Genomic DNA, 17,511 nt, shown 5'->3' with positions numbered 1-17,511 from the left:
GCTCATCCTCTTTATGCTAGCAACAATCTTGAGGGCCACCAACCAAATCCGCTGTGCAGCGAGGCAGTCCCAAAGACAGTTCGGGATGGTCTCCAAAACTCCATCCCCACAACCAGTGCATCTGCCATCAATCCACATTTGCTCTAGCCAGGGGCCGATGGGCAGATTCCCATGCGCCAATAACCAAAAGAAGTTCCGCGGGCGCAAACTCGTCCAGAGGCGAGACCAAAATCGGCCTATGACCTCTTGTGGGACATCGTGCTCGAGTTAGTGGCGGTCCCTCGAAGGGGACCATGCTGTTGCCTTTAGTCGTAGACGCTGCCTGATGTGAGTGGTATACGAGATGGAGACCTCCTTTTCCGGTCTGAGTGCCCTATGCGGGCGGGCCAAAACCACTCCCCTGGGTCCCACCGAAGGTGGCACAAGGGTCTGCCCTCCCAAATCCAAAGGCGCCAAACCGCTCCCTCTAGGGTCGATAAGATGATGGGGGATGGATGTATCAAGTCTTACCCAAGCGACCCACAATCTTGATCCTTTGCTACTCTAGGTCCTCTAAGTCCACCTCTGTCTCCTTCTCCAACTCCGACTCGTCCTACAATGAGCCTCTTGGTCCCACCCGATAGAAATGAGACTGGGCGGAACCAAGAGACTTCCGAAAGAAGCGGATCCGGAGCGGTACTCCTGTCCGCGAGAACTGTCCTGACCAGTAATGGGGGGTCCTAGGGCTTCGTAGTCTCTCCCACCAAGAGTCCGAGATCACCTCCTCAATCTCCTGCAACCTGATATCTGCTCCTCGGAGGTAAGAGAGGGCCTATCTGCGGGCCTTTGTCTCTCTAGGAAGTCGTCTCCATGTCCCAAAGGATCTGGCCGGTCCCTTATTCCACTGTGCCCATCTGATATGAGTCTGTTGCCCTAGCATGCGCCCCTCGAGGTCTTTGATATTTGGGTGCTAGACGAGAGGTTGCCTCTCAAACTCCTCTCTGCAAGGCGGCGTAGCCCGTATGAGTCCTCCTGTCAATCTCTGCCACACTCTGCATCTACGGAGAGCCCCTCCTTGTCAACAGAGCCTCGGAGAAGATCCACTTGTAAGACTGTTGCCACTGCCCCCTAATGCGAGGTGTGTTCCCAAGAAGCTCCCGCTGGAGTAGGAGCTTCCAGGCTTCCGCCCCTGGAGTAAGGCCTCTCACAACTAGCTTGCCCAAGAGGGCTTTGCTTTGCATCTCTGGGTAAATGATGCCAAGTCCCCCCTACGTCTGTGGCAAGATCACTGTCTGCCAGGTCACCCTAGCTCTAGTGTTGCATGCATGCCATCCGATCCCGACCAGAGGAAGTTTCTTACTAGGTGTCCTAGCTGCCCCATGCAACCCCGATGAAAACACCAACACGAAGCGATGTACGAGGGTGTGGCTAAGAGTACCTTTCACCACTAGTGCACGACTTGCAAGCGAGAGTTTGGTAGAGCCCCAGCATAAGAGCCTCCGCCTGACACTCTCTAGGACCGGGCTGCATTGCTGCTTTGCCGAAATGTCAATGCCTACCTGGCAGCCCTAGTAACGCGCCGTCTCTCCTCTCGGAATCCAATGAAAGCCAACCTCCCGGGTGTCCTTTGAGCGTATGAAGAAACCAACAGATTTAGTCCAATTTATGCGAGCTCCGGAAGCCTTGCAATAAATGGCTAAGGCCCCTCTGACCCTCTCCAGGCTGGCCGCAGAGCCATCCACATATAGCGTTGTGTCATCTGTGAACTCGGAGTCAAGGAGCTCCATCCTTGTAATACCAAGAGTTTGGGAGCGCAGAAAGTAACCTAAGGCCTCTGCCATGAAAAGGAAAAGATAAGGGGCCAGCGGGCTGCCCTGCCTCACTGAGCGAGAGAGAGGGAAGGCCTTGCCCGTGTGGCCCCCGATAATCATTTGGTTGGAACTGCCCGCATAGAGAGCTGATACCCCTCTGATTCATCTCTGAGAAATCGAGCCTTTGCATGGGTCCCTCCAAGAAGGACCACTCCACCCTATCATATGCCTTTTGGAAATCGAGAAGAAGAACGATGAGCGGCTGCGCCTCCTCATTGGCCCAATCCATTGGCTCCCAGAACGTGAAGATGTTATCTAGGATGCTACGCTCCTGTACAAAATCAGTCTGCATCTCATGAATGATATCTGGGAGGTGGGATCTCAGACGTAGACTCAAGACCTTCGCCAAGATCTTGTAAGTGGTGTCCAGAAGGGTAATCGGCCTCCATTGCCGAATGTTTGACGAGTCGCCCCCCTTTAGAAGTAGGCATATCCAGCCTCTGCTCAAGGAGTGTGGGAGTGATCCTGAGTCGAAGATCTCTTGGCAGGCTAGTCTGAATGGGGTGGAGATATGCTCCGAAAAGCATCGAAAAAAGGTCGGGTTTAGGCCATCCTCGCCAGGGCACTTCTGGGTTGGAAGGGCCGGAAGGGCCTCCCACAACTCGTCGTCTGTGAAAGGAGCCTCTAATTGTGTGGTAAGGTCCGGTGAAACTACTGAGGGGACCTTCTCCCAAACCGCCTCTCTAGCCAGAATGGTGGTGGGCGATACCTCCTCTGACTGAAAAGACTATAGTCAGCTCAAGGATCTCCTGCGGTCCGTGCACATGTGTCCCTGTGGGTCTTGAAGCCGCTGAAGTTGGGCTCCGGCGGACCGTGGTCCGGTGGCCTAAAAGAACTCCTAGGTCATCCTATCTCCCTGTTGGACCCACCTGGCCTGGGAAGAATGGTATGAGAAACAATTTACCAGGCCACTATTTAGATCTTCAGAGAGTGATCCTCTTCATGGCTAGAATTTGGGTGTCAAACCATCAAGCTCAGGGGACATATCTTTCTACAAAGATTCCAGAGTTCTTCCTCTAGGCTATTCTTTTCCTTTGAGCATTAGAGATTCTACAATCTACATTCACCTTGACCCACTGCAATGCATCCTGCCAATTCTTATCTTGTACACCAAGTTTGCCCACAATCTTGTACAACTTTGTTAGAAAGACTGTTGCTATGTGCCAGAAGTGAGTGATTACCTAACCATCACTGTTCAAAACTCTGTCCACTACCTCACACTCATGTACTCTGCTCTGTGAACTTCCAAATCCTGTAGCTCCAAGCCATTGGGATCCCGGATCCTGCTCCCTGAGTCTCTCGATAGATGCAAAGTCTCTGCGAAGGGCTCTCTCTTGCTCCTGAAGAGCCACTCTCCATCTGAGGGTCTGACTCTGGAGCTCCCGATTGCTGCGCTGAATCCTCAGCCACCCAACCCTCATTGGGTCTGCTCTCGGGATGGCTCTAGAGATTTGCTATCAACTACTGAACGTCAGCCTCTTGGAAAAGAACATCTTAAATATGAACCCTTTTTTGGGGGAGTCGGTGACGGGGCTGCTCTAAGTGCAGGATTGCTAGAGAATGGTCGGACATAGTGGCAGTGGAGCCACTACGTAGTAAAGCCTTATCCCCGATGTAGAATCGATCCGGACGCTCCAGTAGTCCATCCTATCTCTGCTGGCCGAAGGAGAAGCGCAGGCTGCCCAGGGTCCTAGAAAACTCAGGCTCTTGCTAGGGGTCCCTGCCATGGATTGCAAAGATGAACTGCTCCCAAGTACTCCTCTTCCCTGCTAACATCTCTGCAAAAGAGGCTTCTCCGTGCTTATCCTCCAGGAACTCAAGATTATTGAAGTCCCCTCCAACAATCCATGAGTCCACCTCTAGGAGGAAATCTGTGAGATGTAGCTAGAAAGACGGGTGGTGCTGTCTGCAAGCAGGTGCGTACACGCTTAAGACATCAATCTGAGTCTCTCCTACCTGAAGGCCCATCCACACTCTGCGGCCTGGAATGAGCTCACCCTGTGCAAAAATGTCTGGGGCTACCGCCTGGATGCTGAGATGCAGACCCCTCCACCCCTGCCCACTGTTGAGGACCAAACCTCTGGGCCCCTCCCAAGGAGAAGACGGTGACGGCGTGTGCTGTCTGTTGCGGAGAACATGTACTCTTGAATCAAGAGAAAGTCCACTGGTAGAGCCTGCTGCAGTTGCTGATGGAGAATCTGTTGGAAAGGTCACCTCCCCATCTGTAAGCCCCCAAATGAGGAGAGCATGGGGGAGGGAGACCTAGGGCAAGGTATGGCCAGAGAAAGGGGACAGCCACTGTACGGATCAGTACGGGCTGCTGCAGGGCAGTGTACAGAAGGTGTGCAGGGTGCGCCAGGGTCCAGACAAGGGCTGAGCAGAGGCGGGATCAGTAGCAGCATGGAGTCGCACTGTTGCAGCAGCTACTGGGCAGGTCTATGGCCTGCAACAGGGCTGGCAGGTGGCGGGGTAAGCAGTCCAAAGGGGCTGGGCCCTGCATGGAACAAAGGGCTGGAAAAGGGCCCTAAATAGGGCTGGATAGGCAGCCAACCAGCCAACCATCTGGTCGGTTGGTTAGGGCTGCTACAGACCAGCCAGTTGGCCCAATTTGGGCTGGCTGGTCGGTTGGTTCTGGAGGGCCTTGTGCCCTATATAAGGAGGGCCTTTGTGCCCTCATATCTCATTCTCTGGAGCAGCAGATTTACAGCAGACAGGGCTTCCTTGGGCCTTTTCCCAGGAGGAGAAGGAGACCTAAAGAGGGCTGCAGACTGAGCTGGTAAGTGCTGCCTACCTAGGCTGATCTACAGGCAGTAAGGTAGAGAGAACCATTCTGGACAGAAAGTCTACAGATGCTCGAGGTGGACACGCGGGCTCGAGTCTAGAGATAGCCAGCAGATAGGAGAAGTACCTTGTGGTAAGATCAGAGGACCACACCATTGGTGGGACTCTGGATCTCTCTCTTTTGTATTGTGTCCATAGCTTTGGATGAAAATATATTATTTTGGTGGTTTCTCTATCTGGCTGGTTCATTGTCTATTGATGAGTCTGCACATCTATTTTATGCACATAAGTTAATAAGTTTGTGATTCCACACCCCACACCACACTGTGTGAGCTCCTAGGCTATTCTATCAGTCTTCCGCTGTGCGTACCCTCTGGTGGGTCATTTCTAACAGAATCAGGTACTGTGGCTGACTGCGTGCACGGTCATGAAGGCCATGCACATTCCAGCTCACTACGGTCAAATTCATGGGGGAGGGGTGGCAGTGAACAAGGATCGCTTGTGCGTGGGAACCTGCTCTAAGAAACCTGACGTCGGCTACTTCGCCAGAGGTTTGGAGGGAGAGTAATCTGTTTACAACATCCTGAACACATCGATGGGCCTTTCAACAGTCGTATTTTGGATTGTTGAATCGGCAGTTGCCACACTTTTTGTCATATTATGTACTCTATTGTCTGCATGATTCTGCTTTCTCTTTTCTCTTAGTGTGCGTGCGTTGAAATTCACCCTGTGTCTGCCATTGAAGTATTTCTTTCATAAGTAAGCCCTCTATGTGTGTCACTTGTACTTTGCTCAGGGGGAGGTCCAGTGGTTGATGAGGGAAGTGGGAATTCTGCAGTCAATACCACCCACTGAACGAGTTTTGCAAAGGACAGGTTTTCTAGGACTCTTTGGTACTAAACAAGACCCTCTTGAGGTTTATCTGAAGCGACTGGAAGAGCTTCGGCAGCAAATAAAGGAGTCTCAGTTACGCATTGTCAAAGGGGGGAAGGTAGGCAAACTAGTATGTGTTTATTAAATGTTATCAAAGTTTTAGGTTCTTTTGCAACATTTGTTTTTTAATATTTTGGCATTGTAGAAGTGAGAAAATGTTTTGCAGGAGCTTCCTGTCTCGTTTGTGTGTTTTAAAACACGATGGGCCGCAGCTGTGACTGCACAAACACTGCAAACACCAAATCCTTTGGAGTGGATTACAGAATGGGCACCAGAGCCAAGGGATGTGAACTGGCGCAATCTGTCCATTCCTTTTTCACGGTTGTGGCTAATCAGGCTAGTAGTTGGAGTGGTTTTCTGCTGCATCACTGTCCTTTTTGTTATTCCAGCTGGACTGGTGTACACTCTTTCTACACTTCAGAATTTAGAGACATGGTTTCCTTTTGTGCAAACAGTACTGTCCATGTGAGTATCTCTATTAGTTCTTCCATTTTTTCCCGATTTGTTATTATGTGCTTTACCATGTCCTTCACTTTTTAAGGCCTTCTCTGTTTCCCTTGAGGACTATGTTTCATGCAACTGTATGCTCTACTGTTGTGTTGGTTTCTGAGAAGTTGGTTGGAATACATATTTTATCATTATATACTCTAGTGAAACAGTTCAGAGAACTTACACACTACGAGTAATGGACCCTTTTGTTTCCCTTGGTAGGGGGGAAGTGAACTTATATTTTGTTGTGATCCAAATACTGTGAGGTGCCAAGTCACAAAGATCAAGAATTCACAATTCAAAATTGGAGAAGAATGAAAGTTCTTTATTCCAAAGAGGATCTTTTACAAGCGGAATTACTTCGGGAATAAAGAGAGAAGTACCACCCCGCCACCTCCGTGCTCTGCCTCCAGTATCTCAATCTTGATTGGAGATAGATGACGAATCATAATCTCAATCTCAATCCGATTACTCTATTTGGATCCCTCCCAAACCGCCTTGAAATCTGTGTCAAATCTTTCTTCCAAAAGCTGAGAGGTGAGAAAACTGTTCGTCTTCCCAAAATCCCCGTTTCTTCCCAACATGAATGTGTTTTTCTCAATCTGGAATTTCAAATATAGACCCATTATCTTGATTTAGAAAGTTCTTTGAAATTTCACTGGAAATCAGCCATCTTTGAAGACTCACATATCCTAAAAGGTGAGAATCTGAAGATAATCAATCAAATAAGACGACTTTTAACCACCTTTCAGTTCTTTATAATTTCCGTTGTTATCTCAATCTGCCGAAATTAATCGTTCGGGGTCTCAAACGTGCATTTGAAAAATCAACACGGAAATCCAAGCAAAAAAACCAGTTTAAAGTATCAAACTTGTAGCTTGCAAAAGTCTGGAAACTCTGCACACAAAACATCAATCTCCCAAGTTGGTCCTCAACATGGTAAAGATCATACTTTTACCAGCAGCTCCCATGTGGTTCTGTTTTTGAGTTACTGCATGTACTTATCCAGAATGGTGTGCGGAATCACTCTTAGACTTCCATCTTCTTGCAATCTATGTAAATCTTGTAAAATATGATCAGGGTTAGCCACATTTTTTTTCAACAAGCTTACATGGAATGCAAGGTGAACCTCTTGGGAAGTTTTAGTTTATAAGCCAAGTTTCCATAACTTTTTCACTTCTTAAATGGACTTGCATTTCCATGGGAAATTCTCTTGGCTTTTCTCAACCTTAAATCACCCTTCATGTCATATTCTCCAAAAAACTAAGTCGGCTTTCTTAAACTCACGTATCACAAGTGACTGTGAATGGTTCCCCAATTTTTGAAATTTCAATATGCAATTCTCAGCCATTTTCTTGTTAATCTAAATTGAAATTTTCAATATGCAATTCTTAGCCATTTTCTGTTAATTGTATCAAAAGCATTTTGACATTGATCATCCCAAATAAATGTACTCTCTTTCCTTGTCATGTCTGTAAGAGATGAAGCAATCTTAGAAAATTCTCTTATATGTTTTCTCTCAGAACCTAGTAAAATTTGAGCCTCTTGTACACTTGTTGGGATTGGCCACTGAACGACCAATTTATTTTTTGGGGATCTATATCCATCCTGTCTTTCGAGATGACATGACCTACAACTCAACTGAGTCTTTAGCAAACAAGTATTTACTCTTTTCCATACAAAGAATTTTCTTTCAGCTTCTCTAAACCTTTTCTGAGACGAGTCTCATGTTCTTGTTCAATTTTTGAACAGATCAAGGTATGATCTAGAAAAAGAAGAGCAAGATCGTTCAACTATTCATGAAAATATTATTTATTAGGCAAATAAATTTTGCAAGAGCATTAGCCAAACCAGAAGGTAGAACAGTACACTCATAACGCCCATAGCCAGTGCTAATGCAGACTTGAATATATCCTCTTCTTTTATTCGAATCTGTGGTAACCACACCTAAGATCTTATTAGCTCTTGACAATCGATCCAATAGATCATCTATCTCAGGAAAAATGATGATGTCTGTTTATTTAGTCCTCTATAATCTGTACATAGATGATATGTTCTTTTGGAATAAGAAGGGTGGTCCCCATTTGGTCTAATGAATTCCTTCTTAAGAAATTTTGCTAACTGAAGCTTTGTATATTCATGCTGCACAAATCTATATCGTGCTCTAACACAAGAACTGCTCCTGGTATGAGCTCTATTACATTAGCAAGGGATTTAGGTGTATCATTCTAGGGAGATCTTTTGGAAATACATTTGTATACTCCTCTAGAATCTGTAGAGAAGATGATTGCTTGCTACAACCAACCCTAATGCAGCGGATGAAACATTCATTTCTGGTCTCACATTCTTTGTGTCGATTCACGGACGAAATTCTTAGGCGTTGGCATCTCGAATATCCTCCCAGCCTCCTTGTGGATTGCATGTCCGTCAAAGATACGTAATTCAATTTCGTTTCATGCCTATCCACAAGCCCACAATTCCCTAGATGGTTCCCTCCTGCCACATGTCATCATTTTAGACCTTTAGCTTGGTACACCATTTACCCCTCTCTTGGGGCACAATTAAACCATTTGCCCCTTGGCATTATTACACATTTAGGTGCACCTAGGCCTGAGCACTCAGAACCACCTAGTCGATGCCAATACACCTTCACCTAGGACCTTGGCAGTTACTTCCCTTGACCATTTAATTTACGCACATGAAATATTACAAAAGTCGGTCATCTAAGAGAAAATGCCCACCGATCTTTCCGAGGTCATGCTATCTCGGCTAGAGCATAACATTCCTTCCCTCTTCAAGCATCAGCGTCCTCGATGATGAAATGTGGGAACACTCTCCGTAACTGGTTTACGGATTCCCAGGTAGCTTCTGATAGAGGTAGTCCATGCCATGCAACCAACACCGTGGGTATCTTCCGATTGCGCACTTGCATTGTTCCTCGGTCCAGGATTCTTGTTGGTTTGCGTCTGGCATTATCCTCTATCTCCTGAAACAAAACAACACCTTCGATTAGTGAGTCACTTGTATGCAAAATTTTCTTTAAACGAGAAACATGAAACACTGGGTGCACCTTACACCCCGGTGGTAATTCTAATTTATAGGCTACCTTGCCTATTCTTTTTAGAATTAACCATGGTTCACAATATCGAGGTGATAACTTAGCACACTCTCCTGCAGTCAAAGACTTAGAGTGCGAAGGAACTCTGAGAAAAACCTTTTCTCCTTTCTTAAACTCTCTATTGGATCGGTTTTCATCCGCATACGCCTTAGCTCTATCCATAGCTTGGCGGATGTTAGCTCTCGCAAGTGCTAGCATCTCCCGCATCTGAACCACAAAGTTTACGGCACTAGGCACTTTTTGAGGTATTCCAACTATAGTTGGATTCGCTGGTCTATAACCATAGTTCAGCTCAAACGGACTGAACCCTGTAGAGGAATATTTTCTATCATTGTAGGCAAACTCCAACAATGGCAACCACTTGTCCCATGTATGTTGCCTCAATGACACATATGCTCTAAGCATATCCTCTAAAATTTGGTTGATTCTTTCTGTCTGACCATCCGTTTCTGGATGATCCCCACTACTCATACCCAACTCAGTCCTTAGTGTCTCAAATACCGCAATCCAAAAATGACCGGTAAATTTGACATCTCTGTCTGACACTATGGATTTGGGTAATCCATGCAGACGAAATATATGTCTAATAAACAAATCCGCCACTTGCGGGGCACTAACAGATTCTCTAGTTGGAATGAAGTGAGCCATCTTGGTAAGACGATCAACCACCACAAGGATAGAATCATATCCACTTTGTGTCGTAGGCAGCCCTACAATAAAGTCCATGGAAATGCTCTCCCACTTACTTAGTGGTGTCTCCAAGGGCTGTAAAAGGCTGGGTGGCTTCACCCGTTCTGCCTTACTTCATGAATATGCTTTTTCATCTTTGGCCAAAAGAAATCTCGCTTCACGAGATCATATGTCTTCTCGACTCTTGGATGTCCTGCACATGGGCTATCATGGCATTGTCGAATGACTCTTTGCCTGAGATCATTCTGATTAGGTACTACTACCTTGTCATTTCTTTTCAGCATACCATCCCTTATGGCATATCTTGCATAAGTTTGGCCTTTTCTGGATGCCAGGTCATCCTTTTCCCCGGGTTTTAACACATGAGCCTTAGGCCATAGGCTCTGGACGAACTCGTCCACGTTTTGAGTTTCTCTAATCTCGGCCATTAGAGCACTCTCTAACACCGTGAAACTCATGTTATGCATAATGCGTGACAACGCATTAGCAACTTCATTATCCTTCCCTCTTCGGTACCGAATCGTCAAATTAAACTCCTGCATGAGTTCTGCCCACCTAGCTTGGCGGCCTCTCAAGTCAGGTTGTTTACTAAAATGTTTCAGAGTATCATGATCAACATTCACATAAAACTCTGATCCATACAAATAATGTCTCCATGTTTTCAAAGCATGGACAACAACATACAACTCTAATTCATGAGTTGGCCAATTTCTTTGAGAGGGAGAAAGCTTCTTGCTTTCAAAGGCTACTGGCCTTTCCTCTTGGAGGAGAACTGCTCCTACCGCAACACCACTTGCATCGGTTTCCAGGAACAACGGTTTCTGGGGATCAACTATTTTTAACACCGAACCTGAGACCACAGCTTGTTTTATGGTGTTAAAACTTTCTTGTTGATTCTGTCCCCATATAAAAGGTACTTTATCTGAGGTCAGATCAGTCAATGGCGATACTATTTCGGAATATCCTTTGATATGCCTATTGGACAAATCCCAAGAATGATCGCAAAGCGGTCAAACTCTGAGGGATTGGCCAAGTCAGTATCGCAGCCACTTTCTTTGGATCCATTTCTACCCCCTCTGAAGTAATTATGAATCCTAAATATTCAAGTCTAACTATACACAGTATAGTTTTTTTCTTATTTACATAAAGACTGGCTTTCCTCAAAGTACTGAACACTTTCTTAAGTGTTCGCGATGCTCAGTAATACTTTTACTGAATACTAGAATATCGTTAATAAAATGTACTACAAACTTTCCGACATACGGACGTAGTGAATTGTTCATAAGCATGAGGAATGTAGCTGGAGCATTGGTAAGTCCAAAGGGCATTACAAAAAACTCATAATGACCAAACCTGCTTCTGAAAGCGGTTTTATGCACATCCTCGGCTCTAATACGGATCTGATGGTAGCCACACTTAAGATCTATCTTACTGAAAATTACGGCCCCATGTAATGCATCTAGCAAATCATCGATCCGAGCCATCGGATACCTGTGCTTAATAGTGATATTATTCAATGCTCTGTAATCTATACAGAGGCGAAAAGTATCATCTTTCTTCCTCTTTAATATCACTGGCGAAGCAAAAGGTGAAAAACTGGGTTGAATCTGTCCCAACTTGAGGTATTCTTCCAGTTGTCTTCGCACCTCAGCTTCCTCTGTAAAGCTTAATCCATAGGGAGGTCTATTTACAGGTTCTGCCCCCCGGGATAAGCTCAATTTTATGTTGAACATTCCGCTCTGGAGATAACCCATAAGGTAACTCATCCCTAAAACAATCAGAGAACTTCTCCGATATCTCTTTAGCCAACTCAGCCATTTCCCCATCTTGGGTAGCCTCAGTGCTAGCTGATGCATCATCAATCGACTCTACCGATGCTATACACGGACACAGAAACTCTTTCGGAGTCTTCCGAATTTCCATGGCTGAAATCAATGGTCCTCGAGGTAAATCCTTTTCACCTCGCAAAACATATTCCACCCCGTTCATCTTGAACTGGTAAATATGCTTTTTCCAATCAATGGCTGGATTTTTTCAAAAATGCCAAGCCATGCCTAGGGCTATATTTGCGTGAGCAAGCGTGGTTAATTCAAAGTCCAGCTTCTCAACATAGTCCTGTATTCGAAGTTCCAACTGGGTAACCCTTGGGTCCCATACTTCAGTTGAACTTCCGTCCGCCATCCTGACCATATAAGCATAGTCAGACGGACTAGTTTTCAACTTGAGCCTCCTAATAAGCTTCGAGTTAATTACATTGTGTGTTGACGCTGAGTCGAACAACAGAATCACATCATGATTGGCTACTTGCCCTTTCATTTTAATCAACTCGGGCTCATCGAAAACTGTATATCCCGTTGCTGCGGGCTTTGAAAGGATGTTATCAGGTGCACCGCTTACTAACTTAGTAACAGACACACTTAACAACACAGGTACTAACCTCTGAGAAGGTCTCGCCAATTGCATCTGCATATGTTCCGCATTGGGACTCTATTGCATTTCCGCGTCGCATTCAAATATTATCATATTGGCCGTGCGGCGGTCTTTGTTTAGTGGACAATCTTTCCACTGATGTTGCTGAAGGCAGCCAAAGCACAATCCTTCTTTTCTAGCTTTTTCTTTTTGCTCAGGGGTCAACGAGGACTTTGACCAAGCTCGGGCTGCCATTGGAGTTACTTTTCTTTTCACCCCAACGGTGGTACTTGTCTTTGCTTGTCCCTCAGCCGGCTTCACTTGCTTGGTTTGGCTACTTGGCTGCGAGACACTTGTCTTTGAAGTCCATTTCCTTTGAAATCCTCCTTTTCTCAGGTACTTATGCTGAGTGGTCTGCCTCTGGCATTCTCATAGTTCAGGGCTACTGCAATAGATTCATCTAATGTAGTCACATATTTAGCCCGAACTTCCATTTTAATCTTGTCGTTCAGTCCATAGATATAGTCTTTCAACTGAACCGACATAGGGAGAGGGTTTGTTATTTTCATAACACATTCCCTGAACTTGTCAGTGTACTCTGCCACCTACAAATTCCTCTGGCGAAGGTTTCTATAAGCATCCCAAGCTCGGGACTCTTCGTAAGGTGGAAGGAAGTGTTTCTTAAATTCAGCCTTAAACCCTTCCCAGGTGGTAGGGGCAACTTGATCTTTCTGTCGCTTTATCCACCATCTATCCGCTACCTCAATAAACAGGTGAGTGGTCTCGTGGATTTTCTTTAGATCAGATCTGATTTCACAAATGGGGAAGGCTTCTTCCCACTTGTGTAACCAAACCTCGATCACATCAGAACTGCGCTCGGTCATCCGACTAGCATACTTCTCCGGTCTATAGTTGGCAATATTAGGTACCTTGACCTTCGCACGTTCTGATGAGTGTATACTGGGCTCTGGCTCTGCTGGAGCTTTGCCCTTTTCATTTCTAGATGGTCTAGCCGACAAGGCTTGCACCATCTCTCTAATTTCATTTTGACCAGCGTTCACTTGAAGCTGCTGGTTCATGATCTGTTGTAAGGCATCTTCTAGTACAGAAATCCTACCCACCAGAGTAGGTGTTGTGTGATGGGACATTTCTTGCGCAGATCGCGCTCTAGATTCACCAGGATTCACCCTGGAATCTTGTCCCTCTGCCTCCATTGTTTAAAAAGGGAAAATAGGGTTTTTTTTTTTCCACTTCGAATTTCCTTCTGCTGTACAGGAATAAATCGGCTGCAAACTCTGCTGTACAGGAACAAATCGACTGCAAACTGGAAACTAAAATTTTATACAGAAGGAAAAAATGATGCTCCCTGGAAGCTCCACGAATCGCAGATGTCCGAACTTCCCTCTTCTGCCAAAGCCTTTACAAGTCTCGAAAATCCAAGCTATTCGCTTCTCCAGCTTGCTCTCTGTTTCGGAATCAGCCTCAGCCCACGGGTTATCTACGTGACCACAAACGCTCCCTTCTAATCTCGTCGTCCAGCGTATAGCAATTCAGGTACTATAGAATCTGAGAATCCTAAGGCTTTCGCACTCACAGGTTGGAAGTGGATTGGATTTGTGTTTTTTTTCAAAGCTGACAAAAGGATCGCACGTCATCCAGACTGAAGACACGCTCTTTCGAAACAATTTTCCCTTCATACAGCTCGTTTGAGTGGCCAGCCATCGCATTCTTTGAGTTACATTCTGTACAAATATTTTCAAGCGGGTGCTCCGAATGATACGCTTCCTTATCTCTCTCTCTCTTGCTTTTTCGTCGACCGAACCAAAAATGCGTGGCTTATCAATTGTCGCAGGAGCGTAAGGTTCCCTTTCTCGGCAGCGGCTCTACGTTGGGAGATCACTATCACCCAAGGCTTCCGTCAACACCTCGCACACCGCTATTAAGGAATTCGCCATCGTTTGGTGTAAGGTTTGCAAGCAACGAATTATCCAGGAGGCAAGGGATGAAGGAGAATTGCCCGCCTGTGTTACACGCCCACGCTTGTGATTCAAGCCTTAGTTTTCTGCCACGCGGTTTCTTACAACCTTACGAAAAATGCACATTCCCGTTGTTCGACGTCTTGTTTCCTTCACTAGGATCGTCACAGCCTTGAAAGGATATGAGCCTAGGCTCTGATACCAAATGAAACATTCATTTCTGGTCTCACATTCTTTCTGTCGATTCATGGACGAAATTCTCAGGCGTTGGCATCCCGAATATCCTCCTAGCCTCCTTGTGGATTGCATGTCCGTCAAAGATACGTAATTCAATTTTGTTTCATGCCTATCCACAAGCCCACAATTCCCTAGATGGTTCCCTCCTGCCACATGTCATCATTTTAGACCTTTAGCTTGGTACACCATTTACCTCTCTCTTGGGGCACAATTAAACCATTTGCCCCTTGGCATTATTACACATTTAGGTGCACCTAGGCCTGAGCACTCAGAACCACCTAGTTGATGCCAATACACCGTCACCTAGGACCTTGGTAGTTACTTCCCTTGACCATTTAATTTACGCACATGAAATATTACAAAAGTCGGTCATCTAAGAGAAAATGCCCACCGATCTTTCCGAGGTCATGCTATCTCGGCTAGAGCATAACAGCGGAATAAAGAAAGTTCTTGAGATCTCACAACAAAACTTTAATGCCAACTCACATTCCATGTGTTTATAGAGAGAATAATTCAGATATGGAGAGTACACACTGTTAATTCAGCCAAACAAATTGTAGAAATAGAGGTAATGATTGCTTGCTACAACCAACGCTAATGCAGCGGAATAAAGAAAGGTCTTGACATCTCACAACAAAACTTTAATGCCAACCCACATTCCATGTGTTCATAGAGAGAATAATTAAGATATGGAGAGAATACACACAGGTATTCAGCCAAACAAGTTGTAGAAATAGAGGTAATGTTCAAATACAAAATATAGCCAAAACGGTGACAACACCATCAGCAAACATATGCTGAGGTAAGCTACCAGGAGTAGGCACTGTTTGCTGATTACTTTGCCATATATAGATCACACTGTGGGCTCAATGTACTTTAGTGGACGCTCTAGCTGAGTCTGCTACTGCTGTTCCTGTGAACCACGATTGGGCTCTTCTACAGTGGGTAGATCTACCCCTTTGTGTATTTTCTAGACTGTCCAAAGACTCCCGACTTGTAAGAACTTCTGCTGCTGCACACAAGCACTCTTCTTTGATCTCCAATAATGTGCTGGTCTGTACCATGAAAGAGACTAATATGCCCAGAGACTGAACTAAATGAATTTCCCACACCAGGGATTTTATGCGGACACTAGGCCCCTGAAACTGGCCAACCAGTCTGTTAGATGCCCTAGACCGTGTCAACCCAGTGCGGTCCTTTCGAGTTCAGCTGACTAATCTGTGGAGCCTATAATTGGCCTTGGACCTAGCCCGACTGCCTCCTGCCCTGTCCCAGACCTGTAGTGCAGTGGCTGCCCTGCTCTAGACTCCTGCACGTCTGCAGATTTCTGCTGTTCCTACTGACCTGCTACTGAACATCTGTGCAGTCCTCTAGACATCTCTAGGCCTCCAGTACTATCTGCTGTAGCACAAGTCCATGCGTACCTGCTGCTGCTGCTGTTGCTGTACCACCTGCAGTACCATTTCTATCTGCTGTTGTACCAGCCTAGATACCTTCACAAACTTGGCTAAACAGAAGGTCTGTGTGCCGCCCATGTGGTAGCAACTTCTCAAAGCATTATCCTAGTATACAAGGTGCGAGTGTGAGTGTGTGCGCGTGCATGCAACGTGTGCGAGAACGTGTTCATGTATGCATGCTTGCATGCGCTTACACAGAAAACTTAAATTGTAAGGCATTTGGTCCCATACTCCTTTTAATGCTTTTTTTGTCCTGATGTTAAGGGTGTGGAACTGAGAATGACTGATATGTTGGTATGTGTCAAGGTCTTTGTGGCATGGAAGTCTAAATCCTAATTGCGTAGATTCTAGGGTCTTGAAAAGGTTTCTGCTTGCTAGCGGCTTTTTAAGGTCCTAAGGTCTAAAAATGTTTCTGCTTGCATGTGCATAATGATGGCCTGAAACTGTTTCTGCTTGTTAACATGCTTTTTTGAATGATGAGAACTTCCTAATCTCTTCTTGGTTTCCTGTGCATCAGCTATTTCTTGCTGAAGTTGTCACCTGTTTGTGTGCACCATGTAGGCTTGATTGATGAGCTTTGTAACTTCATTCTTGGTTTGTTATACATTGATTATGTATAGGATAAGGAAACTTTTCTAATTATGGCCAGAAAGTTATCCTAGCTAGTAAGTGAAGAGTTATTAGCATGAGATAATTTTTTTAATTGAAATTCAAAGGGCTTGTTAAAGTACATTTCAAGAGCTTATTGTTTGTGGTGTGTATGTTGCAGTCCAGTAGTAAGCTCATTCATTGGAGGGTATCTTCCTAGCTTGCTTCTTACAATCCTCTACTTTTTTGTTCCATCGCTCATGTTCATCTTGACTAAAGTGGAGGGCTACCCTTCATATAGCAGTGAGGACAGGAAAACTTCTGGTAAAGTGTTTTTGTTCTTGGTGGGGAATTCATTTTTACTGGTGACCTATGGATCACTTGCCAGCCTTATTAATCAAGCGATTGAGAGTCCCAGGCAGATACCTACTCTCTTAGCGTCCGGAGTTTCGAGCCAGGTAAATTGTATGCAATAATTAATGTTTTCTATTGTATATATTCTCTCTCCTGTGAATTTGCTTGTTCGATCAAGGTTTCTACAGAGTAAACTTGCTTTTGTAACATCGAATTAATTGCTATATACAATCATCGTGATGCTCAGTTCACGTTTTGAATTGTCCTGAAAGTCATGAATGGTACCATGGGAATCAAGGTATAAGGTTGTCAAAGTGGTTAGTCCATTTTCCAAACTAGCCGTAGGCATTATCATAGAAAGAAATGATGGCGTTTTTTTAGAAGTTTGAATCCATCGACAAAATGCCTCAAAGCAAGATAAATCTATGTGTTCAAGCTCACATGCACTTACAGAAAATTTCCCGGATAAGGTAGAACAAAGACATATGAATAGGATGATACAATGGTGGTGCAAAGGGCAGTCAATGTATCATTCCCAAGTAATGTTTTCTTAATAATCAAGGAACGCATTGTTATCAATTGGCTGTCCCTCATCCCCCAAATTCCTCTGCTAGCCCCCACCTCCCTTC

General features: G+C 45.2%; 1 protein-coding gene across 3 annotated transcripts in view; it reads left to right on the top strand.

The window, feature by feature from the left end:
- The window catches only part of LOC147896541 (hyperosmolality-gated Ca2+ permeable channel 2.3-like), an 82,935-nt gene that overhangs the window by 41,335 nt on the left and 24,089 nt on the right, over positions 1–17,511 (top strand). For all 3 annotated transcript variants that reach the window (XM_087381616.1, XM_087381615.1, XM_087381617.1), the window contains exons 5-7: positions 5,428–5,622; positions 5,731–6,029; positions 16,710–16,986. In XM_087381616.1, coding sequence (XP_087237742.1) covers positions 5,428–5,622; positions 5,731–6,029; positions 16,710–16,986 — 771 coding nt within the window. The remainder of the gene's footprint in view (positions 1–5,427; positions 5,623–5,730; positions 6,030–16,709; positions 16,987–17,511) is intronic.

Source organism: Dipteris shenzhenensis, chromosome 11 (genome assembly GCF_047967505.1).
Source record: "Dipteris shenzhenensis isolate YYH24624 ecotype China chromosome 11, Dip_SZ_1.0, whole genome shotgun sequence".
In the NCBI taxonomy this organism is placed as follows: domain Eukaryota; kingdom Viridiplantae; phylum Streptophyta; class Polypodiopsida; order Gleicheniales; family Dipteridaceae; genus Dipteris; species Dipteris shenzhenensis.
Note: the sequence above shows the minus strand (reverse complement) of the source record. Positions and strands in the feature narration are given on the sequence as shown.